This window comes from Sander vitreus, chromosome 13 (genome assembly GCF_031162955.1).
Source record: "Sander vitreus isolate 19-12246 chromosome 13, sanVit1, whole genome shotgun sequence".
In the NCBI taxonomy this organism is placed as follows: Eukaryota; Metazoa; Chordata; class Actinopteri; order Perciformes; family Percidae; genus Sander; species Sander vitreus.
This window is the reverse complement of record NC_135867.1, coordinates 15,375,290-15,401,423: the sequence shown is the minus strand read 5'-3', so window position 1 is coordinate 15,401,423 and position 26,134 is coordinate 15,375,290. Positions and strand designations below refer to the sequence as shown.

At 40.1% G+C, this 26,134-nt stretch overlaps 1 protein-coding gene across 2 annotated transcripts; it reads left to right on the top strand.

The window, feature by feature from the left end:
- Window positions 1-17: 17 nt before the first annotated feature.
- slc7a1a (solute carrier family 7 member 1a) lies at window positions 18-20,693 on the top strand. Of its 2 annotated transcripts, XM_078265412.1 has the most exons (14): window positions 3,182-3,531; window positions 3,659-3,837; window positions 8,991-9,267; window positions 9,360-9,542; window positions 9,701-9,859; window positions 10,091-10,268; window positions 10,597-10,730; window positions 12,102-12,324; window positions 13,851-13,987; window positions 14,832-14,934; window positions 15,694-15,899; window positions 16,023-16,174; window positions 16,282-16,390; window positions 16,710-20,693. In XM_078265412.1, exons 3-14 carry the CDS (start codon window positions 9,081-9,083, stop codon window positions 16,889-16,891), a joined length of 1,953 nt encoding a protein of 650 aa, XP_078121538.1. In that variant the 5' UTR covers window positions 3,182-3,531; window positions 3,659-3,837; window positions 8,991-9,080; the 3' UTR covers window positions 16,892-20,693. The 2 variants fall into 2 exon arrangements, with proteins under 2 accessions (XP_078121537.1, XP_078121538.1); XM_078265411.1 differs by lacking the exons at window positions 3,182-3,531; window positions 3,659-3,837 and adding an exon at window positions 18-147.
- The last annotated feature ends 5,441 nt before the right edge of the window (window positions 20,694-26,134 follow it).

The following is a 26,134-nucleotide window of genomic DNA, read 5'->3' as shown; positions in this document are numbered from 1 at the left end:
CAGAGCAACCCGAAACCCTTTAAACTCCTCCTTACCACCTGAGAGACACTTTACAACTTTGCCGACGACCGTGTGTCGACGCAGTTTTGCGGTGTAGACCTCGAAATCTTGGATCACTGCTTCATGCGCTCCCGGAGGGTCTACAAGGTAATACTCTTACAGCGTTGCAGTTATCTACATAGCCACATGCAAATGGATATAGCAGTGTGTAATTACTAACTTTAGTATCTGTGCCTCAGGGTAGATTTTAAGGTGATGCACACCAGCTACGGAGCAGTAGAGAAACTAATTTTCCTTGCGTAAAATGAAATGGGTGCGTGAATACACGAAAGCACCCATGCTGTAAACCTCATGTTCGTTTTGCTCAGACCCCATTTTTACTGCTTCATAGAAGCCCAAGTGGTTCTGTTTCCTGTAGCATGCCTGTGAATGGGCCTTCACAATCCGAAGAAACTAAACTTTGTTGCATAATTTCCTTTTCATGCAACTTGCAGCTTAGTTATTAACGATGCAGAACCAGCAGTTTGGGTGATTCTGCATTTAAGGGATACTTAAAATGCATTGTCTGTAACCATGTAATATGAGAGCGGTGGCCCCTGGGGTGTGTTAAGGTTAAGACTGGCTTGGACTGTGTCAGTAGAGTGTAGCCGACCAAAGAGGGCTGGTGATACATGTGAGGAAGGTGGTGGCTGTGAGATTTGGATTTGGAATGCAACTCTCCTGGATTCAAAACTGGTCTGAAATCAGCCATGAGATGTTTGCAACCTTATAGGGGGACGGTGGTGAATATAGTCCAGAGCGCTGGTTACCAAAGTGGGGTCAGGGGACCACCAGGGGTCATTGAGGGGGTCCCCAGCAAAAAGGGGAATCATTCATTTTCACTATAATTCCTAAAGTAACACAATGACAGAATGTATGAATATTTTGGTCATGTGTTTTTATATACTTTTTGTAATAAAGCATCTATAACCAGAAATCCTATCAGAAGGGGGACCCTGGGGCGAAATCTTATTAAATGGTACTTGGTTTAATTTGTATCCGTTTAGGGGTCCTTGATGATGAAGTTTGGGAACCACTGGTCTAGAGTGAAAGCAGCAAGTGGCACATACTGATATGCAAGTAGACGCACTGACATGCAGAGCAAGCCGCAAATTAGAAGTGGTGGAAAATGTACTCAAAGTAAAGGAAAAGTAATTAGGCTACGCTGTGGCTTAAACATTTTTTTAACAGTGTTCGGTAAAAGCGGAATCAGAAGAAAATGTGACAAAATGAGTGACATAATTACTGAATTAACAACTGTATTTTTATATTTTAATATTAACTATATTTTCTGAATGACTCGGTAACAAGAGTTGACCTTTTAGATCGTCATGGCAAGAGCAGTTTCAGTCGGTCTAACTTTAGCTGGTCTGGATGTGGGTAACTAGCGTGCAAGTTGCTGACTGCAGGGCTGTATGTGTTGTGTGTGTGTTGCCTATACAAATGCACTGAAGTGTGTGTGTGTGTGTGTGTGTGTGTGTGTGTGTGTGTGTGTGTGTGTGTGTGTGTGTGTGTGTGTGTGTGTGTGTGTGTGTGTGTGTGTGCTTTCCAGGTTCCCTGAGCTGCTAGGGCTTCATATTTCCTCTCTGCTGCATCTCCACGCTACATGTTTGGTTGCCTGTATAATTAGTAATACCAGCATAACTTGTAGTTTCTCTGAATAGTGTGTGGATCTTGTTTATACTCACAGTTGGGATGAAACACATTACAATGGATTGGTTTTTGATGTTGACTTGCCAGAGCTGTGTCCAAAATGTAAGCAAATGTAGCTGCATGGATTACAGTGTGTACAAAACATTGATCAGGTGCTTATCACAATATTGGGTAACAGTAATACACACACACACACACACACACACACACACACACACACACACACACACACACACACACAATGTGTACTCATGATTACAGAAGTGATAAGTTGCTGGAATAGTTCAGATATACAGTAGATTCTGAAAGTGAATTTGTTTGCAGTGGGCAGTGATGCCCCGTACCAGCTTTTTAATTGTTGAACGTACAATGACTTACACTGTGTTCTTATGAACAAACGCAATAGAATATACAAAGTATCTAAATACAAATTAACACAAATATGCTATGTTAAAATAGTAGGACTGTTTTATTGCAACAAAAATGTAAATATTCTCAGGGAAATCAGGTACCGAAGAAATGGGGTTTTTTTTCAACTTTTGAATAATATGTAAACATATTAGAGGTTTAAAACAGGATAATTTAGATATTCTGATTTGCACATTTTCTTCTGAATATCCTAGATCCCAAATTATCAGCAAATAATCAGCAAAGAGACTCCAGTGTTAAACAGAGATATTAGTACATTTTGCTTTCTTTCATATGCTTTCGAGTCCTCATGTTGTTCACTCATAAAGTAAAGAGCCTTTGTATTTTAGCATAATTGTTCAACTGAATGGAGGTAAAAAGTCTATTTTTTGTTTCCTAAAGTATGTGATTAATTCTCTGGTCCGTGTCAGGGAAGAGGATGAGAGTAAGGTTGTTGTTTGTTCAGACAGGTGGAGGGCACTTTGTCATCTGTCCCTTAGTGTTAGTGTTCTTAGTGTGACTATAAATCATTCTTTTTTTATAGTCAAAACTTGGCTGCCTATGTCTTTGCCTTTTACTGTCAAACTATCTGACAGGCATTGTTGAAATCCACTAGCACAAGTACAAGGTGACCCAGTGAGCACATGGTCGGTCAAGCAGCAACACATCACTTTGTTTACACTCAACACTCTGCTGTTGCATGTAATTCTTTCTCCTTACTGAACCCACCTTCAGAAAGTGATTCCACTCAGCTGGACGCCTATAGTGAATGTGGTATATAGCTGAACTCAATGACCCCAAAACAGGAAAACAATCCACCAACATACATACATAATACGTTTGCATTCCTGCAACATAATGCTGTACAATTTAATAAATATGTAACCTAGTTATTTTGTAGGTGGTATTGAAAAGGACTTCTAGCCATCCTAAATGTCAAGCAGTGTCATATTTATGGTCGATGTTCATTGGTTCAAAGGATCACACCCCCTTTCCTGTTCATCCACTCCCTCCCACTGATGGGCTCTGCTCTCTACCCACATCTCATCTGCTCTACTCTCTGCCAAAACACTTTTAAAGTGACATTGGGTCAGATATATGTGTGTGTGCGTGTGTGAGTGTACACTGAGATAAGAAGGGACCATGCTTTCTAAAGCCTGAATTTTTTTATTGTAACTTTAATCCCTACACTTTTGAAACTTAATATTTATTCCAGTAGTATTATTATTTCATTACAGCAAAGCACGCATGTATGAATTTATGTACATAGATGCATGAGTGAGACCACGAAAAGGCTTGTCTGGATGCAGCCACTTGTTGGAGCTTGCTGGGGTACATTTCATAAAAAAAGCTACTGCTTTTGTAGATACACTGTTACTGTGACTGTTTTCATCCATGCAGCTACAACTCTAATTATTTAAGAGCTTACAGGTATCCAGAGTCATTATTGTAAAAATACATTATTACATTAAGGTGTTCACGGTCATCCAGCTTCTGCTAGATTTTTACTGTGCTTGTGTGTGTGTGTGTGTGTGCGCGCGCACACTGCCTGGAATAGCCAAGCCATGTGATTCCTCCAGATTCTATTTCAGAACGGCTGCCGTCAAACGCTCTGCAGTGTTCACAGCAGCTTGAAGAATAGTTAACAAATACGGCTTTTAATCACTCATCTGTCAGCGTTCTTTAAAACTTTCCACTCAGATCAACAGGTGAAGCACATCTGTAGGTGGTTTTCAAGTAAGTACTCCATATATTTTCTCATTCCAACATGTGGGCATAGGTTATTGGCATTTTGACATTGATCTGCAGCATTGACATTGTACGTGTATTTCGTTGTGCCTCCTGTTTCAAATATGATGTTGTATTGAATAGTCAGACTTCCTTCTGTTAGGTGTCATTATTTTGTCTGATTGTACTGAACTGTATACCTTCTTATAATACATCCATGCGTGTACCCAGGTCAGTGAGGGGTCATATGGTTCATATAGGTTACTTTCTTCTGCGTTTATGTGCGTGTGTGTGTTTGTTCCTGTAAGAATATGATTACCCCTGGATATTTGAATAGTGTTTTCATTCTAAGCTTTTGTTAATGACCTTCCCGGGTTTTACAATAATGTCAGACTGATCTTATAAAGTGGCGTATGTATGACACGCCAATTGGTATGCCGTTATTGGTGTGTTATCAAGACGCGCACTCGGTTTTCAGCGTGTTTATCAACACCGTTTGTCCTCCATTGACTGACATTACCTTGCGTTTGCGTGTGAATTGACGCCATAGCGAGTAGTATGAAAGGGCGAAAATCCGCGTAGGGAAGTTGGTCGGGGTGGTGGACGGGTCAAACACTGGACTTTCACACAGGAGAGCGGGGATCGCGTTTTCCGTGTGTGATGTTTTCTTCGTTTTCCGCTTGTGTTGTTTCCTTACCAGTTCTTCTTTTCCTAATCCCAACCAGTTTTTATTTTCCCCCACGTGTGAAGTTAAAACCAATCGTAGCCTCGCGATAACACGTAGCCTTGCGATAAGAAAAAAAATCCAAATCTGTATTTAAGTGCACTGAGATTTGTAAATGTGTAGATAGATATAATTATATATAAAAATGCTCCAAGAGCTGGAAATAAAGTCAGTAATCAGTAACAACTCAGCAGGCCTCTCAATTGTCTTTTTACACGCGACTTTTGCTACACTTCTGCCATGGCAGAGCTCTGCAAATGCTTGTGGCGATTTGTGTGTAGCGCTCTGCAAATCGCTTTTGTCGCTCTGCACTACTGTGCACTGTGCTTAAGTAGAAATACAGCCTACATACCTCTAGTCGGTGTGTACGCATCTTTTTCTACACAAAAAAAAAGCGTTAGTTTAATTAGCTGCGCAGTACTTGGTAGCCTTGTCCGTCTAAATGAATTATAAATAAACATAAAAAACTAGTAGACTATTTGCAGTATATTGAATCGTTTTTTAACCTAATTATTTTGCACTGAAATGACACACTCGAGTCTGTCTGTCTGCCAGCTCTGACAGCGTTGCATCACGTGCACCTGCGCAATATCATAGCCTATGATTTCCGAAAATAGTACTATGTCAACTAGTGATATCAGCACAAGAACTGTTGAGGAATATGCAACATAATACTATACAATAATGTACAATAAGACAATTGTTTTTGTCATATGTTATAATAACTGACAGACACTATCATTTCAGCAGCTCTGTGCATGTCCTTGCACAGAGCGAGGCTGAACATAGGAGCTCAGCTTCGCGGCTAACCCTGGGGGATGCTACCGTAGTTGCGGACGGGTGCGCCTGCAGTTATAAAACGATTATTAGACTAAAACATTAGAATATGCCAATTCTGATATGCTCATATAGCCTAATCAAAACAGACGGGGCAACCTAACGCAGACAAGTTAGCTTACCGTTTTTAGGTGATATGCCATGTTTGTAGTTGAGCTGTGATATGCAAACTGTTGCTTGCAAACTTTGCAGGTAACACTTTATAATAACCATCATTAATAGATGGTAAATTGACTGTTAATTAATCTTTAGTTAATTGTCATTTAACTGTTAGCAAACAGTCATTTGACTGTTAACAAACCATTAAATTATAATTAATAATGTTTACTAATTATTAGTAGTGCTGTAAATTAACAGTTTATTGTTACACACATTATATCCCTCATATACTATATTAGGTATCAGGTAATGATTACAAATGTTTGTAAACCTTTAAGAAACCAATTTTAAAACATTGGTTACTAGTTGGTTGGTAAACCGTCTATAAACAGTGTCTGGATGGTTATTATAAAGTTGCAACCTATACAAAATAAATATCTATATACATACACACATATATGTATACATATATATATATATATATATATATATATACACACACACACACACAGTATATACACATATATGTGTGTATGTATATAGATATTATATGTTGCAACTTTATAATAACTATCCAGACACTGTTTATAGACGGTTTACCAACCAACTAGTAACCCTTAACAAAGTGTTGGGAATATCTGGTATGATACCTAATATAGTATATGAGGGATATAATGTGTGTAACAATAAACTGTTAATTTACAGCACTACTAATTAGGGCTGTCAATCGATTAAAACATTTAATCTAATTAATTACATACTCTGTGATTAATTAATCGCATACATAATTAACGGTGTCTGAACCAATACTTTTTAAGAAAGTAAAAAAAGAAAAGAAAAAAAGGCCATATGGTCAAAATGAAATGATTTAATAATAATGTATAACAATAACAATAACTTATTTCACTAGTAAATTGCTGTTGAACAACAAAAACAACAACCAGATAGGAAAAGGACATTTACAATAACTTCAAATGCACCACGAGGCTGTAGTTTACCAGTTTCATTGAACGCACCGTCTGTGTTGTTTCTCCGACGGCAGCTGCAGATTGTTACATCCCGGTTTTGAATCCTCTACAGTAAAACACAGTCAAATTTTACACCGTTTAGCGTTAGCTGTCAGCAGTTTAACCGTGTTTAATCCAGCTACTAGCTAACGGTAGGCTAACGTTAGCTGCTGTTGAGTATTGTGTTAACTAGCATCACGTGCAGCGGGGTTTGTGTTCCCTGTAACGTCTGTTTCAGAGCAGCAGAGAGAAACGCAGACATATCAGTGGCACCAGATTTTCGTCTGTATGCAAACGTCAATATGGAATGGATTAATCTACGTCAATTTTTTTAACACGTTATTTTTTCTCAGGTTAATTAATCGAAATTAACGCGTTATTTTGACAGCCCTACTACTAATAATTAGTAAACATTATTAATTATAATGTAATGGTTTGTTAACAGTCAAATGACTGTTTGCTAACAGTTAAATGACAATTAACTAAAGATTAATTAACTATCAATTTACCATCTATTAATGATGGTTATTATAAAGTGTTACCGTAACGGTAAACCACGATAAAAATGTTGACAATAATAATTACCATTTTCATTTAAAATAGTATTATCATGATGGATTACCATGGTGTGGAAACCGTGTGTTTAATCCTTCCCAGCTTCATCTGAGTCTAATTAGTGGTGTTTCTTTCATTTGTTTACATATTGTTCTTTATGTCTTAGCTTGAATGTTTGGATTTGTATAATTTAAACCTGCACTACTGGAAATGTTCTTGACAAATATGTTGTTTACATGCTGAACCCTTGTTCCTTTGATGTTAAAAGTTGCACTTTTGAAAAGGTTTTGCCTATATTTTTGTAATATAATAAACACTTTTGGAAACTATTCAGCTTGTGTAGGCCTATCAGTGCTTTCTGAACATATTGAACACACTTTTAAAAATATCGCGATAATACCGAAAACCGTAATAATTTTGATCGCTATAAGCGTGAGGTTAAATTTTCATACCGTTACATCCCTAGCTCCTAATGGTAGGCAGTACCACGATGGTACAATAGGAGAGCCTGCACCTTTGTAAACCTTTCCACACCATTTCTAAAGAACATTCAGCGAGCATTACTGCTGACATGCAACATAATTTATTATCAATGACACCGCGCAGACAATAGTGACGTCTGCAACACTAAATAGCAGCTGCAGGTGGGAGTGGCTGAATTTAATGTCTTCTGACTCGTGTAATAATTTCAGCTTGATTATGGTGGACAATTTGGTGCAACAAGAAACAATCTTGTCAGTATCACTGGCAGTATTTTGGGTCAGCGTTTAGAGCGTTTAGACAGCTTCTTAATATAGGAAAGTTTTTTGGAAATGTTTTTTTTTTTTTTAGATCTCTATAGATTAGACTCAGTAATGTGGCTGTTTGCATGTCAGGCATATCATACTCTAGGAAAGCAATAGTTGTGTTTTGGTTTACTAACAGTAAACTTATCCCACTGCAAATTTAAGCTTTTTTTTGCATACAAGTAATTTATATCCCTTAGACATTTTATTTATATATTGTTTTTATGCGTGGTCTAATTTCAGGAAGGAAAGTTGTATCTGAGCATACTGAATGTTTTCTGGAAGGAAAAAAAAGCCCACAAGGTCATCACCTTAGCTTACCCTTATGTGGAAGTTTCCATGAGGTGTGACATGACTGTTGCACTGTCCACATGACATGACCGTTTGGGGTTTATGTCCTCATGTGGAGAGGTGTCATTATCTGGAAAGGGGTCACAGTGTTGTGCCGCTGCATGTCACTCTGGACTTCTATCAGACCGCCACAACTTAACATACGGTAGCTGCAGGACATTGTTTATACCCCTTCCCCTCTTTCTTTTCCCCCCTTTTCATTTCTCCATCTGCCCTTTGTATTTTTTCTCCATCCAAATACCTCGTATTACCTCTCAGTTTGTGAGCTCAGCACTGAGGAATGTGCATAGCATGTTGGACAGACACAGAGTATCTTCTCAGCAACCACTTAGGAAATAAGTCTTTCAGCTGCCTCCAGAGGGTAGAGATAGTTTGAAACTACTGTAGCGCATTGTCCTTGTTTGTACTGTACTACCAGAGTATAGGTAAATAATAACAGTCTCCGTAGGTTTAGTTTCTGCTGCTATATGTAGGAGTAAAGCTATGTGATGATGAGCCTCCGCGGCATGTTTCAAGAAAGTGTTTTCTACGATTCTTTTTGTGTTGAACAGTCGGTTCGAGGGCTTTGCCTCCTTTCCTGTGAGTTGTGTTATGTAACACATGTCAGCAACGTATCCAGCAATAAGATGGATTATCCCTATAGGCCTCTGTTTTTTTGGCTAGTAGTCAAACACTGTGGATTTGGCCTGTGTTATATAACACCCCAGGTCCACTGTGTGACCAGTGTTTATTGAAAGACTGAAAATAAAACTATAACTCTGGGGACCTTTAAATCACTGTCCCTCATCTTTTCTCTCCCACTAGGGTGTGTGTGACATCTCCCCTTCCCCTCTGTGACCTCTGAACCCCGGTCAACCTTCTCCCCCTCTCCTCACTGAGGCCAGACTGTGATCCATGGCGCTGGATAAGCTGTTGAGTTTCGGGAAGCAGTTGCTGAGGGTGAAGGTGGTGGACTGTAACACAGAGGACTCCCGCCTGTCCCGATGCCTCAACACTTTTGACCTGGTGGCCCTGGGTGTGGGCAGCACCCTGGGCGCTGGTGTCTACGTGCTAGCTGGCGCTGTTGCACGAGAGAATTCAGGTAAATTAACATTAGCTGCAAATGTAAAGAAGACGTCTTATGAGACAAATCTTAAATCCTCTGATCATATGATATATTGTCCCGCCCCATAGGTCCTGCTATTGTGCTGTCTTTCCTGATAGCAGCCTTGGCCTCAGTGTTGGCCGGTCTGTGCTATGCTGAGTTTGGAGCCCGTGTTCCAAAGACAGGCTCAGCTTATCTTTACTCCTATGTGACTGTAGGGGAACTCTGGGCCTTCATCACTGGATGGAACCTCATCCTCTCCTATATCATTGGTAAATATCATGGAACTCTGTATTTACTACTATGTTGTTTCCTTTTGTTGTTGTTTGTGTTCACATGCAGATAAAGAAACAGAATGAGAGGGTACAACAAGACAACCAAAAGCACAGACACCACAAAACCTACCTCAACCGGTCTTTCTCCATCTCAGGTACCTCCAGTGTGGCCCGAGCATGGAGCGCTACCTTCGACGAGTTGGTAGGGAAGCGCATAGAGCAGTTCTGCAGAGAGTACATGTCGATGAATGCACCGGGTGTATTGGCAAAGTACCCTGACATGTTTGCTGTTGTCATCATAATCACCCTCACAGGTAGGAAAACGTCTTTCTTCTAGTCCCTCTTTCTTGTGATCCAACTGTTATACACTTGTAACAGTTGACATTGCTGCAGTGGCAGATATTCACTACAGAAACTTGGTTGTCAAATTTTAGTAGAAAACTTCTGTAACTGTAAGTTCAATTTATTGCCTCTCCAGTTCAGTCTTCTTCCCCGAAACAAGTTGTAATTCCCTTTTTCCTTTCCATGTCTTCTCTATTTCTTAGGTCTGCTGGCATTTGGGGTCAAAGAGTCAGCAATGGTGAATAAGGTTTTTACATGTATCAACGTCCTAGTCTTGTTGTTCATGGTGGTGTCTGGTCTGGTCAAAGGTACTTTGAAGAACTGGCAGCTTGACCCTGAAGAGATCCTACATGCCAATAATACCAGTAACTCCAGCCTCAAGTAAGAACTAGGTGTGGGAATCACCAGAGGCCCCACGATACGATATTTTTATGATACTTATATGTATGTCACGATACGATATTATTGCGTTTTTCAACATATTGCGATATTCTGTGATATATTGCAATTTATTATCTTTTAAACTTGAAATATGTTTCTGTGAAACATCCTATGTTATGTTTGATACTTCATGGTTCTCAGTTACTCTGGGTAATCCACAGACCTTACGACTTAGTTTGTAATTTGTGTGAACTGACCCTTTAAATGTCTGTTATCACATACAGGTTATTCTTTGCTGATTTTAATCATTCTTTCCTTCCTTGTTCAGTCTGACAGACATCCTGCCAACCAAAGAAAGTTTAGGAGAGGGCGGCTTCATGCCGTTTGGTTTCACAGGTGTCCTATCGGGTGCTGCTACCTGCTTCTATGCTTTTGTCGGATTTGACTGCATCGCCACCACAGGTCAGTGCTGGAAGAAAGCAGAAAATACTCAGTTGGCCCTGTTCTGCTCTTTTTCCACTTATCGTATCCCTTCTACTGCTTCCTGGGTATGTGTCAGTATTTGAGGGGGGTGGGGGTGTGGTAACTCAATCTAGAGTTGGGACCATTTCCACCCTAAGCTTGTCTAAACATCAAGAAGTGTTACATAAGAGGGACAGAGCAGAGTGAAAAAGATGCAGTTTAGTGTGTTTGGCCCAATTTAGCTCTTGGTGGAATGTAAAACACTGTGACACACTTTAGGGGCAAACATCATGGTACGAGGTTTGAGGAGAATATGTTCCCCATGTTGATTTACACTGTGCAAATCTATACCTGTGAGTGTGTCTTTATGCATGTAGTTCTGTTTAATCAGTTCAAGGCCTCTGGACTGTAAAAAAAAAAAAGAAGAAAAAAGGAAGAAAAGTTTCTTCCAGTTTGCCTGCTCCCTGGCCCCCCAGCTTTTCCCACCCCTCTTATTCCTGAATTCTAATTGGCTAGTTAGAGGTTGACCCTGAGTGGTTGCTTGAGTATGCCTTGTGGGGGCATGTCTCTCACATACACTTTCAGAGAGCACTAAACCATTATATCGTGTGTGTGTGTGTGTGTGTGTGTGTGTGTGTGTGTGTGTGTGTGTGTGTATTCTGGCTACCAACCGTTAAGTTGGTATGAAGCCATTATCCCCTTCCCCTCCACACGGACACACATATGTAGACCCCCGACCTTCCAATAATCTGATCCGATCAATCGCTGTCACCTGTCATGAATAGTGGTGTAGGAGAGGATCCAGACAGTGTTATACACACTCCATCATCGCGATTTGATTTCACTGCAGAACAAGTCGTGAGTGTTTGCCTGAGGAGCTCTGTTGCATAATCACCTGCAGCTAAATGGTTGGGTGTTTCTTGTTGGTGCACAGGGAAAATCCTTGGTCAGTTTATTGCAAAGTACTGTGAAAAATGATTCTTTACTACATCTGTTTACCCAGTTTTCCACATTTACTGTAATTTTTCCAATACAACCATAAAAGAGATTATATACTATTTAAGAAAGTAAAAGTGATAGTCTCCTAAGTGAAATGCAGGAAATAGTTTCTTTGTCCTTTGTATCTGACAAAATAAAATGTGCTTTGTCTTTTCTTCCATTTGGTAGCACATATATGGGGCACTGCCCCATGCTATTGAGCAGTTGATAATGTTAATACTGGGAAGGGAGATGTGTGTCTTGAAACTACAAAAGGCAGGATTTCTTTCCTTTTAAAAACCGAATGCAAATGTCAGCACCTGGTGAAGTAATAAATAGGCAAACTTGTACTTTTTGCCCCGTTTAACTGTCTGCTCCTTGTCTACGCCCTAGGTGAAGAGGTGAAGAACCCCCAGAGAGCCATCCCTATCGGCATCGTATCCTCGCTGCTTATCTGCTTTGTAGCGTACTTTGGTGTTTCTGCTGCCCTCACCCTCATGATGCCATACTACCTGCTGGACAACAACAGCCCCCTGCCTGTAGCTTTTAATTATGTGGGCTGGGGAGGAGCCAAATATGCTGTAGCTGTAGGCTCTCTTTGTGCCCTCTCTACTAGGTAAGCAGTTACACACACCTGCATTGGTCTGCCATTAGTTTTAAATGCATGCTTGTGTGCTCTTGATTCATGTGCGTGTGCATGTGTGTGTGTATATTTAATTTCAGAAGGGATTTGATCCCTTGACTAAAAATAAGAGCACTGCTAAGAATATATTGTACTATCAGTGTGTGGTTATGTAACTCATGTCACCAAAGACCACCACAAGTTTCTTTTTAATAATAATCAGTTTTTAACGGTTATGGTGGAGTTATTGTACATACAAACTTTTATTTTGTATGACTGTTGTATTGATAAACAATTATTGATTCTATTCTATTTTTGATTTTAAAAGGTGTGCGTAGTATATTTAACGTTGATTCTAATGGTTAATGGATGTGAACAGATGTGTGGTTTTATATTAAACATGTTCCTGCATGCCACTATTATATGTAAATGTACTGTATGATTTTCCTTGTATATGTGAGGGGTTTGTCTTTGTGAAAGGGCTAGTCTCAGATAAAGAGGACTCTAGATTTTATTTCAAGACCGGTCAAGACCACAATTGCAGAGATATCACTAAATTGCCTCTGCGTTGTCTAATTGTATGTCTTAACATCATTACTGTGATTGGATGTAAAACTTCCTGCTTCAAATGCCACCAATAACTTGACTCATTTCGAATTTTAAATTTGTTACTGTTAACCCCCTCTCCTCACCCCCTTAACACGCACGCCCAAGAAAGTGAATGCGAGAGACAGGAGAAGCTCTGGCACTGGTCTGGTCTTGGTCTTGACCCACTCTCAACCCCTCAAAGTCTTGGTCTTGACTTAGTATCTATACACTCTGGTCTTGGTGATGACTTGGTCTCGCTTTAGGTGGTCTTGACTGAAACACTGGTGGATACTATATATATCCTGGTCTCCCCCGCGTGCTGGGTGCTTTGTTCCCTATCCCCCATGTGATCTGGGCTAGGGCTAACAATGGGCTGCTTTTCAAGTTCATTGCGAGGATCAGCCCCCGCACCAAAACCCCGCTAACTGCAACCCTTACCTCTGGCATTGGGGCAGGTGAGACACTAACATGCATGTTTTAAAACAGCATCTATTTTCACCAGGTTATTCTTTGTCATTTTTCTAACATGGGTCAGTGGCTGGACTTTGTTTTTTTGTTGGTGTAAGAAGGAATTTAAACAACAAAACTAAACTGCTTGCTAAAGTAACTAAAGATTTCTACAGTGAACTGAGAGCATGTGGAGCACCATATTTGCTATTTAAGGAGGAGAAAAATTGCATGCTGGCATCAGAATATCCTTGGCCCAACATCATGCCCCTGCTGCTCTACAGTGCAGCAGTCATGTATCCTGTTGCCCGTTCTCCCACCCTAATCCGAAACTCCCATCTTGCTAACCATGTTCGTCATCTTTTGCAAATTCTTCCCCTTTTTCCCTTATTGACCTCCTTTAATCCTTCCATTCCCCTTGTTCCTCTACCCTACACCTTCAACTGTCGTCCCAATCTGACGATTTTCTTCCCACACCTCCCAAGTCTGTTGGGTTCCATGTTCCCCCTACCCCGAATCATCTTTGCCATGGCTCGGGATGGCCTGCTCTTCTCCTTCCTGGCCCACATCAGCGAGAGGAAATCCCCCATAACGTCTACTGTCGCTGCCGGGGTTATGTCTGGTAAGATGGATAGGGAATGTGAAATAGGGACAGATAAGGAAAACAGAGGCCTGTATTTGAGGAGAGGGAAGAAGAGAGGGGGATTAAGAGGGCTGTGGCATACAGAGGAGAAGAAAGGTATGAGATGATGTGAAAGTTTATTTAAAAAAAATCAAGAGAGGAAAAAAAAGAGTACAACCTGCACAATCGACTTTGACCTCTTTGCCATACACATAGCAACAGAGAAAGTTTTAAAACCATTTAAACATTTAGTTACACTTTACTTGAAGATATCTACATAAGAGTGACATGACACTGTCATGAACGTGTCATAAACATAAACTATTCATAAACGTTTATGACATGTCGCTTCTTTTAGTAAGTGTCATTCGGTTTTTGTCATGACAAGTTATGGTTAGGGTTAGGGTTAGGGTTCATGTGTCATGACAGTGTCATGTGTTCATGACATTGTCATGTCACTCTTATGTAGATACCTTCAAGTAAAGTGTTACCAAACATTTAAACCATTTGTTACTGTCATTTAATTTCTAATTGAAAATGTTTGTGCTGTAGTAGCACACAGCAGTGCTTTAAGCTTGATGCTAATGTTAACATATAACATGCTGACAATGCTAACATGCTGATGTGTAGCCTATATGATGTTAGCATGTTAGCTAGCTAGCGTAGCTAAAAAGTAAAAGTTATCACACAAGACCAAGACATTTAAACTCCATGTTTATGGAATAACAAAGGACTGTTTCTAAAAGTCATTACAGTCCTTTCTAATTATTTTGTACAGTAACAAAGCTTCCCAGGATCAAAATAAGTATTATAATCTTTCAACCCTTTTTTTTTCTCTTTCCAGCTATCATGGCATTTCTGTTCGACCTGAAGGACCTGGTTGACCTGATGTCAATAGGGACGCTGTTGGCCTACACATTAGTGGCTGCCTGTGTTTTGGTTCTCAGGTCAGTGGGGGGACATAAGTATAGACCAGGGACACTGGTTTGGGGAAGCAGAGTAATTTTAGAGTTGGTCCAGCTTAAAGCTGAAACACTTTTTTAACTTTTTGATATTATTGAACGTCCGTTACATTCAAGCCATTGCCAAATGAGTTGCTACAAAGCTAATTAAGACTATCAGCTCCACACAACTCTCTCTGTATTTCTCAGTATGGCTATGGTCAGAAGATTGTGTCGTCCGTTGACTTTCCCACGCAGAAGCTCGAGTGAAGATAATTACCTTTTCTGAAGAGTCCATCATGTTTTTTTAATCCTCTGTGTCGTCTTTGGCTACTAGCAACTGCGTGGAGGAGGCTTGTGCGCGATCACGGAAGGCTGTATCATGTGGACGCGCCGTCAGTGTTGTTGTCATTACTTAGAATTCCTCATGGGGGCGACAGAAACTACGCACTATTGCTTTAACAGTTCCATCACCATCTTCCTGCTGCCGCATATGTTTATATCTCTTTTTAGCAAACAGTGAAAGTCAGCCTTGTTAAAAGCAGTTTCCAACTCCGTTAATATACCACCAGACAAATTATGACTGCAGTTGACACTACAATATGATTGACATTACTCATAGACATTGTGCACTAGTGTTGCAATAGGCTGTGTGCTCTTTATCACTGTGTTACCGCTGAGACTATTAACTATTTTCAGTGATGTGAATACAGAGTAAAGTCGCAATGCTAAAACTGCTTGGTGTGTGTTTTTTGATTGTGTCAGGTACCAGCCCGAGCAGCCCAATCATGTGTATCAGATGGGAAATACCCACGATGATGTGGACCTGGGCGACGGCATCAGTGTCCCCAGTATGGGTATCCTGCCTGGTGTGGAAGAGAGGTTCAGCTTTAAGAACCTCCTGTTCCCAAATAACCCTGAGCCATCCACACTTTCAGGCTTCACTGTCAACACCTGTGCCTCTCTCATGGGTAGGTGATCATACATTCAGTGGATTCATTTAAAATATATTAACTGAGTCCTGCGTGTTAAATTAAATGGCACTTACGCAGAGTTATAGATGAAATGATATACAAACATATGTACTTTTGCAGGAACGTTGATCCTGGTGTTCAGTATAATGGCTGTGCAGGGAGGCGCTGCTGTGTGGAACATCGTAGCCCTCAGTGTCATCTTCATGGTGTGTCTTCTCCTCACCTTTATCATCTGGAGACAGCCTGAGAGCAAGACAAAACTTTCCTTCAAGGTTTGATTCCAAAAACTTAGTCTGTGTAGATTTTGTATCTATTTCAACACACTTTATGTTTGCTTAACACAAGTCGCCATGTCTTCTTTCTATATTTGACTCCTAAGGTTCCACTGCTACCCTTTATTCCAGTGATCAGCATGTTTGTAAATGTTTTCCTGATGATGCAGCTGGACAGAGGCACTTGGATACGGTTTGCTGTCTGGATGGCTATAGGTAGGTAGTCTCTGCAGGGTTTAAACTGACTTACTAGTTCTAGAATTGTTATTGATCCCTTAAAAGGAAACAGTCTTTTGACTTAACACCTTTCACTTGATGGTGTCTGGCTAAAAAAATTGTTGGTTTTCCTACTCATACCCTTCACTGTAGAGTCTCTCAGACTAATTACGCACAACTGGAACTTTGTTTGCTTTAGTAACTTAAAATAGGCAGTCCAACAAGGTGACCATTCAGTCATCCTTAATATGTCATCATTATGCAAAACACAGTTGCAAGCAGTAACTGTTTTGAAACATGTCTTCCACTGCTTTTTAAGGTTTTGTGATCTACTTCGGCTATGGGATTCATCACAGTGTTGAGGGCGCTCGTCATCGCTCGCCAGACACAGAGATGAACGGCTTCAAGTGCGACCATGATTCAGGAGCCATGTCAATAGAAAAAGAGGCCTTCCTGCGCAATGGCATCAATGCCAGGGAAGAGGACGATGAAGATTTGTAGGACGCATTAAAACACGTTGTGTACATTTCGACCTCCCCTGACGCCAGTCTGTCTGTGTAAGAATATTTTTGACTTGACGACTCCCAGTCCTTCACTGGCAGTACTCCCTTTGGGGGAAAGTAATCATACATAACTTTGACCTAAAATTCACAAAACTGTGACTTCTCCCTAATGACTGCTGGGTAGAAAACTGGTGACAATACTCATGCAAAAATAGAACTTCTTGAGCCATAATTGACATGTTCTATTCATTTATTATTTTGTAATACACTATGTTACCCTTTTTGCTTGGCCTTGAGTTTCAACTGTTTGTTATCGCTTGGCTGTCTGGGGGGCGGGGCTCGTGTTTGAGACATTTCAGCGTTTCAGGAGGTTGAGTTGAGGTCTGGGTTACATTGCTGCCAGTCGGACTGTGTGCACGTGTAACAGCTTTCGTCTGGGTTACGAAAACATTTTACAATGATACATCTTTTGTATTATTGTATTACAATACCTTATGTATATATATATCTACATACTTCTGAAAATTAGATTAAATACAGATTGGTTCCAATAGCTATATTCTTTTAAACCTGACAACTCTTATGTAACTGATGTTGAAATGCTGCTCTAACAGTCCTCCCCTGAGAGACAGGGAGACACTGTGAGAGTTTGCACAATACACTGCAACACACTTGTCAATGATATAATTACCCCTGTTCACTAGCAGAAAAGGGTGGTTGGGCCAATGGCTGCACACTATAAGTGGGCCAGCAGGAAGCCATAGTTTACGGTTACCATGAGTCCAATTTTAGGTCCGAAGGATTGCATTGATACCAGCAATCAAAAGCCTTGGATCTGGCCTAAAATTGTGATGCAGAAACATCTGTAACAAGACACCAAACAACATATCCTGTTGGACAGTTCCTTACGCTGGGATACAGAGATACAGAGGAAGTGATTGGTCTAATGCTTTATTGACACCAAATGTGAAAGACACCTGCAAAGACAAGAATAGACGCTAATTGGCGGTCGGCGAAGCGAATGATGTGACACAAAATTTGCGCCATTCACTCCAGTTTAAATCTTTCAACTTGCGCAAAGAATTTGCGTGATGCTGTGTCAGGAGAGCCAATCAGCGTCCAGATACTCCTGAAGTCCTGACTTTGTTAAATCTGAAATGGAGGAAAAAAATATTATAGCCGCCTATGAGCGGTGAAAACCACTGAGCTGTGTGCGGCTCCGAATTATGTTATTAATCAAGACACGACAGTATTTGGTTTTCTGGCAAATCTGGGTCTTCCACAACAGGTACAAAGCAGCAATATTGGTTATTTTGGCCATGGTTGATGATGGGAAGCAATGGTGGCAAGAAACGTGGTTGGTATCTACATGTAGCCCCTGCTCAGATACCTGATTTTACATCCTCTTCACAATACTAACGACAGTTGTATTATCTTATCTTATTTGGTATATTTAATACCCTTGGCAAATATATGGAATCTGGTTTGTGAACAATCTGGTTTGTGCATGTTGAGCATCAGGTGAAGACATTGCGAGTTGCTGAATGTCAGTTAATCCCATGTAGCATTAGATGATAGTTGATTTTCACAGTGCTGGCTGCTGTGTGTTTTTGCATATGTAGCTTGTAACATTTAGCTTCTCATTTCAAAAAAATAACACAGGCTGACTTTTTTTCCTTCTTAAAATCTTCATTTTGGAAGAGCATGTTTTTTCTCAATTTATTTGACGCTTTTTCTCTTGTTTATTCATTTTTCTTATTGTATTACCCGCTTCCGAAAACACGGTCATTTCCAGTGTGCTCTTCAGATTATGAATGATTACACTTAATATTTACAGTTAAGTAAAAGCATATGAAGAATTTGATCAGGTAGGATTTTGTCACACATGTACATTTATTTACATACATTTTTGATGTTGTCATTAAAATATCTAATGCTTTTAGATATTTTCTTTTTTCATAAACATAAAAGAGTACTCCACTGACTAAAGTGCTCATATTATGCTTTTTGGCTTTTTCCCTTTCCTTTATTGTGTTATATATCTTTTAGTGCATGTTATAGGTTTCCAAAGTGAAAAAGCCCAAAGTCCACCCCAAAGGAACTTACCATCTCCAACAGAAAACACTGTTCAGAAACTGCTCCACGATGTTCACAAACTGCTGTATTGTAGTCTAGCCTTTACTTCTGTGACGAACGTGCGTCACTTTGTAATACACATTATAATGCTCGCCTAGCTGCTAGCATGGCACGCCCTCATACTCTGCTTCTGACTGGCTAGTAGTCCTTACCTAGCTACTGTGCATGTGCCACTCCCAACAAAGATGGGATAGAAGTGTGATGCCTCACTCTGTAGCTAAAACAGAGAGCTCAACACACAGGGTGAAAAGAGGAGCTGCAGCAATGTGCAGTACAACAAAAATATGGTGTTTTTTGAAAATTAAACCATGTAAACCTATTCTGATATAACCTCTAAATACAATTATTAACCTGAAAATTTGCATAATATGAGCACTTTAAGCAACGCACTCATAGCATTCTTCTTCCTTGTCAAACCTGGCGCCTACATTGCCCACAACGCAACTCGACCTCCAACAGTTCAGTTGGAGGTCCGAGATGAGGAAGGAGCTACATAGGTCTGATAATCTCACTTCTTTCTAAATCCACACCCACAGTTTTTTACATTTTCAAACTTGTGGTGTTCAGACCCAAATGACGTTACCTCAAGTAACATGGATTGAGGCAATTAATCAGACACAACAAAAGGCGTTTTCACACAAGTTTTCATGCAGTAGTACCCCCCAAGAACTGCAAACAGACTTTGGTGTGTAAAATTGGTGTAGTTCCCCTTTAACGAAAGTTTAATTCATCATTTAAACGTATGACCTATTCATGAACACTTATATCATTTTCCCATTAATTTTAACCTTTACTGTAAGTGCATTCATTGTAGTTTCGGGAGTCCTTCACAACACAGTGGCTGTCTATAAAACATGTACAATCAAGATTGTGTATATAAGATTTTGTTTATATTTCTTGTAGTAAATTATTTGTAAATTGAAGAAAAGGCTTATATTATGTTGACCTGTTTGTGTCTGACATTGTTTTCCTTATATTGTGTTTACTTGATCAGTGCAACTGAAACTTTATCCTCAGGGTTGGCAATATCACTGCCTTCACCTTTTATTGTCATGACTTTAGCCATTATTGCCTTATTAAAAAGTGCAGTTATAACTTGATAACTTTGGGATATTGGGATGACTGTGGCAAAAAAAAATGGTGTTCACAAATTGTGGTCATGAGCTGTAGTAGAAGTGTAATAATACATCTGTGACATCACATTACTTCTTCAGTAAGTATATTTAGTCAACAATGCATTTCTGACAGGGGTTTTGGTAATTTGTTTACTCAACACATTAATGTACCTTGTAGAATTGTTAAACAAAGTAATCATACTGAATTCATCAATATCTACTGTTTAGATAATTCCTCAACTACAAACTTGCAGTTTCACATATGGTCAAAGCACATGCAAAATCCAAAAAAATTGTATGTTTCAAAGAAATCTAACTATGCACAGTATAACAACAATACAACTGATTCCTGTTTTAACGTTTAGTCTCCTTGTTAGTTGTGAATATACGAAGGGATTCATGTGTATTTGAAAATATATCTTCTGGTGTAATCGGTACTTGTTTTTTATTTTCTGCCATGCCAAACCTAAGTGTTTACTTTTTTTCTGAAATGAGTAGGATTGTATGTCCACACACATATATTATAAATAAAATATATTAAAGAAGGAACTTCTTGTTTCTCTTCTTTGATGCTGCTTTAAACCCCTACTGACCTATAGCTTAAACGTCAGTCACATAATAAGCCTTTTGATGTTTTAAAATCCATCACCAGTGTTGATGGCTTCATGTTTTATGTTGTTTTGATGTGTTCATCTCTCAGACTTTTTCTTTCCTTTTTTGCTTGCCTTTTCGTTGGTCGTTGTTGGCTTTCAGTGTGTTTAAAATGTGTACAGTAAATGTTGAAAAAGCACAAAAACAGTCAGTATATTTGAGTTACATAAATGGTTTCTCGTTTTGTTATTCATAGCTTTTAATGGAGCTTTTAGGTATGCACCTGCCTAAGGCCAGAATAAACTGGCTTCCAGATTTTACAATGTTAAACAACTGTCTGACATGTCACTGACTAACAAAGAAAAAAAGACACATATTGCCCTTTTTGTTATATTTTACATTGAAAGTCAGTGTGTGGGATTTAAAATGTCTTTACTTTGGCGCCATCTGCTGGTAGTATTGGGACCTAACTGACCCAGGGATACTGAAAATGAGGTGCTGAAAGCAGGATTTGTTAGAAACAAAAACTAATGCCCAATCACAAAATCCCACATAGAAACTTAAATACCAGTGTCAACGTGTAGGCTAAATAACAGGCATTCGCTGCTATAAGTTAAGACATTGTTTTTGCTTGTCCTTTTATCCTTGTCCTTTTTGTTAAAGTCAGTGTATATTTTATGCATCATTCTTGTCAATAACACGAGCTTTATCAACATCCAGACTCCTTCGGGAGGGGGGGGGGGGGCTTTTTATTTTGAAACCCACTGATTTCATCGGCTTTTCATCATACGTCTCACATGAACCAGCAGAGAGCGCAAATGTGTTGAGAGAGAGAGAGAAGCCCGGGCGCCTGATAGAAGGATGCTCTGCCAGGTGTCGGCTGCAGCATCAGCACCGCTCCACCTCCTCCTCCTGTCCGCAGCATCTCTCTCTCTCTCTCTCTCTCTCTCTCTCTCTCTCTCTCTCTCTCTCTCTGAGAGTGGAAAGACATGCTTGTGTTTCGTTTTGCAACTCAGCTGCATTTGACCGACAGCCTTAAATTAATCAACTCTAGAGACACCTGAAGGTAAGTCGCATAACTGAAAACAACCCTCCCAGTATTTTTGTTTTGTTTTTTGCAACGATGCTTCGGAGTCGAGCATCGGTTTCTTGAAGAAGTGTCGCACGTATTTTGCCTGTATAGGATTCGGGTCTCGGTGCTGACTCGGTTCGCGCAGCATTCTAAGCTAAATACGGATCTGAACGTTTAGTTTTCGCAGGCTGATGCAGTGCAGCTTGTGGGGGAATTTGTGTTTCTGCATCAACAACAAAAAAGACTGTAATATGGAAGTTTACCCGCAGACAGCTATGTGGAGCAGTAGGAGAGCATAGCGTGCTGTGGTTGGAGAGAGAGTGAGGGCAGACAGGGAAGAGCAGGTTGCTGTGATGGATGGAGCAGGTCAAGTCTGTGGGTGAGGCTAATGATCAGACATAGATTATCCAGGCTTTAGACCTGACTCCAGCTATGATCCACTGCACTGCGAGGTGACAACAAAGAGACTTTCAAGAAATTTGTATTTTTTTTGTAAGAAATTTGTATTTATTAGTTTTGGGCATTGTCTCATCGGATTGTATAGGCTACTATAATCATTTCTGGCATCAAGAAAAAGAAACAAAAATGGAAGAACATGCCATTTGTTTTATAGTTGTGTTATAGGACAGTGTTGTTAGGCTGACTCAGGCTTTAGCCATTTAATAGAAGTGTTCTTTGAATGATAAATATAATAAAGAGAAGCCTTGTTCAGAGACTGATCAAACCATCAAGGAAATCTTTTGCACAATTCAGTACAGATAGTGGTTTAATTTTGTAAAATACTTATTTTATATATATAAAATGGTATACTTAATACCGTTTTATTTCAGTTTGATCTTCTCCGCCTTTATTTACCATCAGACCTCACCCCTATTCTTTAGAATCTTCTAACTCCCGTGCAAAGCCCAAGGAGTCAAGTGTCCAGTATTTTTTTGTGCTTTAGTTACTTTTGCAACGATTCCCATGTCCTTAGTGTCACCTTTAGGCTACTTAAAGGGGAGGGAGGAGAGGAAAGACACAAATGAATCAAACAAAGGTGAGAAGATTGAGGGCATGTCTTTCACACTCAGCTGTCTTTTGTTTTGGTTGATCGGTGTCTGATGATCAGGTTGTCCTTGAGACTGTGCAGGCAGATGTTTCCTTGTCTTTGTTCGGGTGTATCACTTTTGTTTACTTGACTTAAATTGTTCAGCTTTGCAACTGTGTGAGGGTTCACAGTACACCGTTTAGCATTTGGCTGAACTGCCCAGACATGTGGTCGATAGATTCTACCCTGTGCATAAAATATTCGTGAAAAGTGTGTTTTTTTTTTTGTTAAGTGAAGTTGTCTGCTGCTATTATCGATCCCAATATCAGAGACTTCCCGCGTCTATGGATCTCCCAGTCCATCTTGCTAAATCTTGCCAATCCCTCCCAGTCATGTTAATGTGGAGGTTGACTCTGAATCAAAGCAGGGCAGCAGAGCCTGTGGCCTTGGCTGTAGCTGCTGTTCCAGTGGCTGGTGCATGTGTGATTGATTCATTACATCTGACCTCTGCAACGTCTGAACAGCAATCAATTTAGCAGTTCTCTGCCAGGAAAACCATCTCGCAGCAGTGTGTGTTTGTGTGTGTGTCTGCATGCATGTGTGTGTTTTGTTGAAGTGCTTGGCCTCAGGTGCCTATGTATGTGTGTGTGTGTTTGTGCAGGTAAGACAGTGTGTCACAAAGCCTGTGAGTGTAGTACACCGGTGCAACCTGCAAGGTCATTTTATAGGACAGAAAAGAGGAGAAGAAGGAGGAGGGAGGTAATAGAGATGATAAGTGAAGGAGAGAGAGAAGTATGTCAGTATGCCTCTTAATTTTTATGTTATGTGTATTCCCAAGGAGTCTTTTTTTTTTTAACATGTATTGCTTCTTTTTCTCTTTAATTTGATCAAACGTATTGTGCTTTTTGATACCACAGTGGTTTCTATGTTGAAGAATAGTAATGTGTATGGGAACATATTTTGTAGAAGTAGTTAAATGTGTGTTTGTGTTTGTGCGTGTGTGCATGTGGGTTAATTCAGTGTGAATGAAGTGTCAACATACATGCAAACACACATTCTCAAATTCACGCTCTTTGTCTGCAAGGTGGCAATGAGGTTGTTGTAGCTCCTCCCCTGCAGTCACAGACAGGACATCAGAGGGTGAATGGAGAGGCACGCCTCCGCTTATGACACACACACACACACACACACACACACACACACACACACACACACACACACACACACACACACACTTCCCCGTTCTGTGGGGAGTCAACATGAAAGACCTTTTTCACTTGTGTGTGTGCATGTGCATCCATTTGCTGAATTTGTGCAGTCAGTTTAACAGAAGTACTTTTTTTTCTTCACTGTTTTTAAATGTATTTTTGTGTAATTTAAATTATATTTGTCAGCAAGCTACAGCCCTTATTAAGCAAATAAATGCTACTCTATAAATGAAGCTGAAAGTAGTGTGTGTAGCAGTGTTTTTAGGACAGAGCTGTAAAGTGCTATACAGTAGTTGACTGTAAAAAGCCACAGAATCATTCATTTTTTATGATACTTCTCCAGACTGTACATCTACATTCTTTTTGAACCTCATCTATGTTCCCAAAAGTAAACATATATGTCAGAAAGGCAACACACTGTATGTGAATCCAAAAACTGAGCTTATTTCCTCAGGAGTTCTTTGCCCCGTCCTGTACTCTCTCATCTTCCTTTGTCCAATGTATGAAAACAGAGTCTTTTTCATACACACAGACTTCCACAGTTTTTGCACATCATTAACACCCCAAAAAAAAAACTCAGCTCGCTCTATTCTTCGCTCACCTCTCACTGATCCTTTGCCAGTTTTCCCTCCCCCACACCCCTGGGGTTTGCCACTTGCACATTACACATGCATACACACACTCACTCATTGCAATACAAACTAAATCCCCCACACCCCCATTCCTCTCTACTCCCTCATCACTCTCTGCAACATCATTTCTTTCTATCTTTCCTAAAATAAATAGAAGTGACTCAGCCCGTCTAAGTTGCACTGTGTTTTTCTTTGTCTGGGCTGCCTCACCTTCCCAGCTTTATGTTTGACTGTGTATGTCTGTGTGTGTTTGTGTGAGCATGTGCCAACTTCCTTACAGTCCCACATAGAATTCCACTATCGTTGAATTCCTTGTCGGCAACTGCTCTGCATTTGAAGTGAACTCTTTTTCTCTCCTCTTTGTCCCCTCATACAGTTTTACCCACCAGCCATGCAAGAGTTAATTTTTCGCTGCGACAGGAGTGAGGGTAGTGGGTGGAGGGGCTTTGCTAATAACAATGCGGTGCAACCAGCAACCAGCGTGGACAGACACTGTTTTTCTACTCTCCTCCATGCCACCCCTGTCTATGTTTTAACTGTAGGGCTCAATGAACCAGTAAACCCAAGTCTAATGTCTTCCTCCTTCTCCTTATTCTCTCCTACTGACTGTAGCAGTCAGTGTATTTCTAATCACATTAATCTCTTTTCCAGCTCCTCGTTGCTTTTTGTTCCCAACTCATCTTATTCCCCTTGTCATTTCTCTTTTCATTTCCTGCACATTTGTCTTCCCTTTATCCATCTCAACTACAATTCATCCTCACAGGCTGCGTACCACATCAAAACAAGTCGGCAAAAGCAGGACAGTGTCTGATTTACTGGAGACTTATTCCCAGTACTTGCCAAAAGCAACACTGAAGAAATAAGAATTAAGGAGATTTTTCATCAGGAAGTGTGTTTTGGCAAGCCACATTTTCTCCCAGTGAGAAGCTGTCTCTTTGTCACTGCCTGAGTGTGTGTAGTTGTATGTATAGGTGGTACTCTATGTGTAACTTTGCATGCACATGTGCAAGGGCATTTTTTGAGCTCACGTTTAATACAAAAATTGTCTTAGTTTAGGCTTTGAATGTTCTTTGTGATGTTCTATTTTACTTTTTTAGTACAGCTTGTCATCTTTTCAGCTGTGTGAATAACAAAGAGACAAACCTTATGTGTGAACATGCATTGATGGATGGATGTGTGAACACATGCCTCTATTTTTCATTTCGCTTTAGCTAATAAATCCTATTATTGGCATATTGTGATTTTCCGACAATTACATGCCGACATGCAATTCAGAAATAAATCAGCTTTTATTGCAGATGATCTGATTTTCTCATTCTCCTTATTCAGTTAGGTATGACCACCCACTCTGACCTGAGATCCTGCAGAAATCCTGTTACAGTTCCCCCTTGCGATATAGAATGACTCCCCTTGGGGTACAAAAAGGCGTCCGACTGTGTGTATGTGGGAGTGGAGTGGGA

What these genes read in the sequence shown, in the direction of transcription:
- slc7a1a (XM_078265411.1), top strand. Translation starts at nt 9,081, where the DNA reads ATGGCGCTGGATAAGCTGTTGAGTTTCGGGAAGCAGTTGCTGAGGGTG. An exon ending in CATCCTCTCCTATATCATTG is followed by an intron (nt 9,543 to 9,700) that starts GTAAATATCATG and finishes TCTCCATCTCAG; the next exon opens with GTACCTCCAGTGTGGCCCGA. An exon ending in TGCTGTCTGGATGGCTATAG is followed by an intron (nt 16,391 to 16,709) that starts GTAGGTAGTCTC and finishes CTGCTTTTTAAG; the next exon opens with GTTTTGTGATCTACTTCGGC.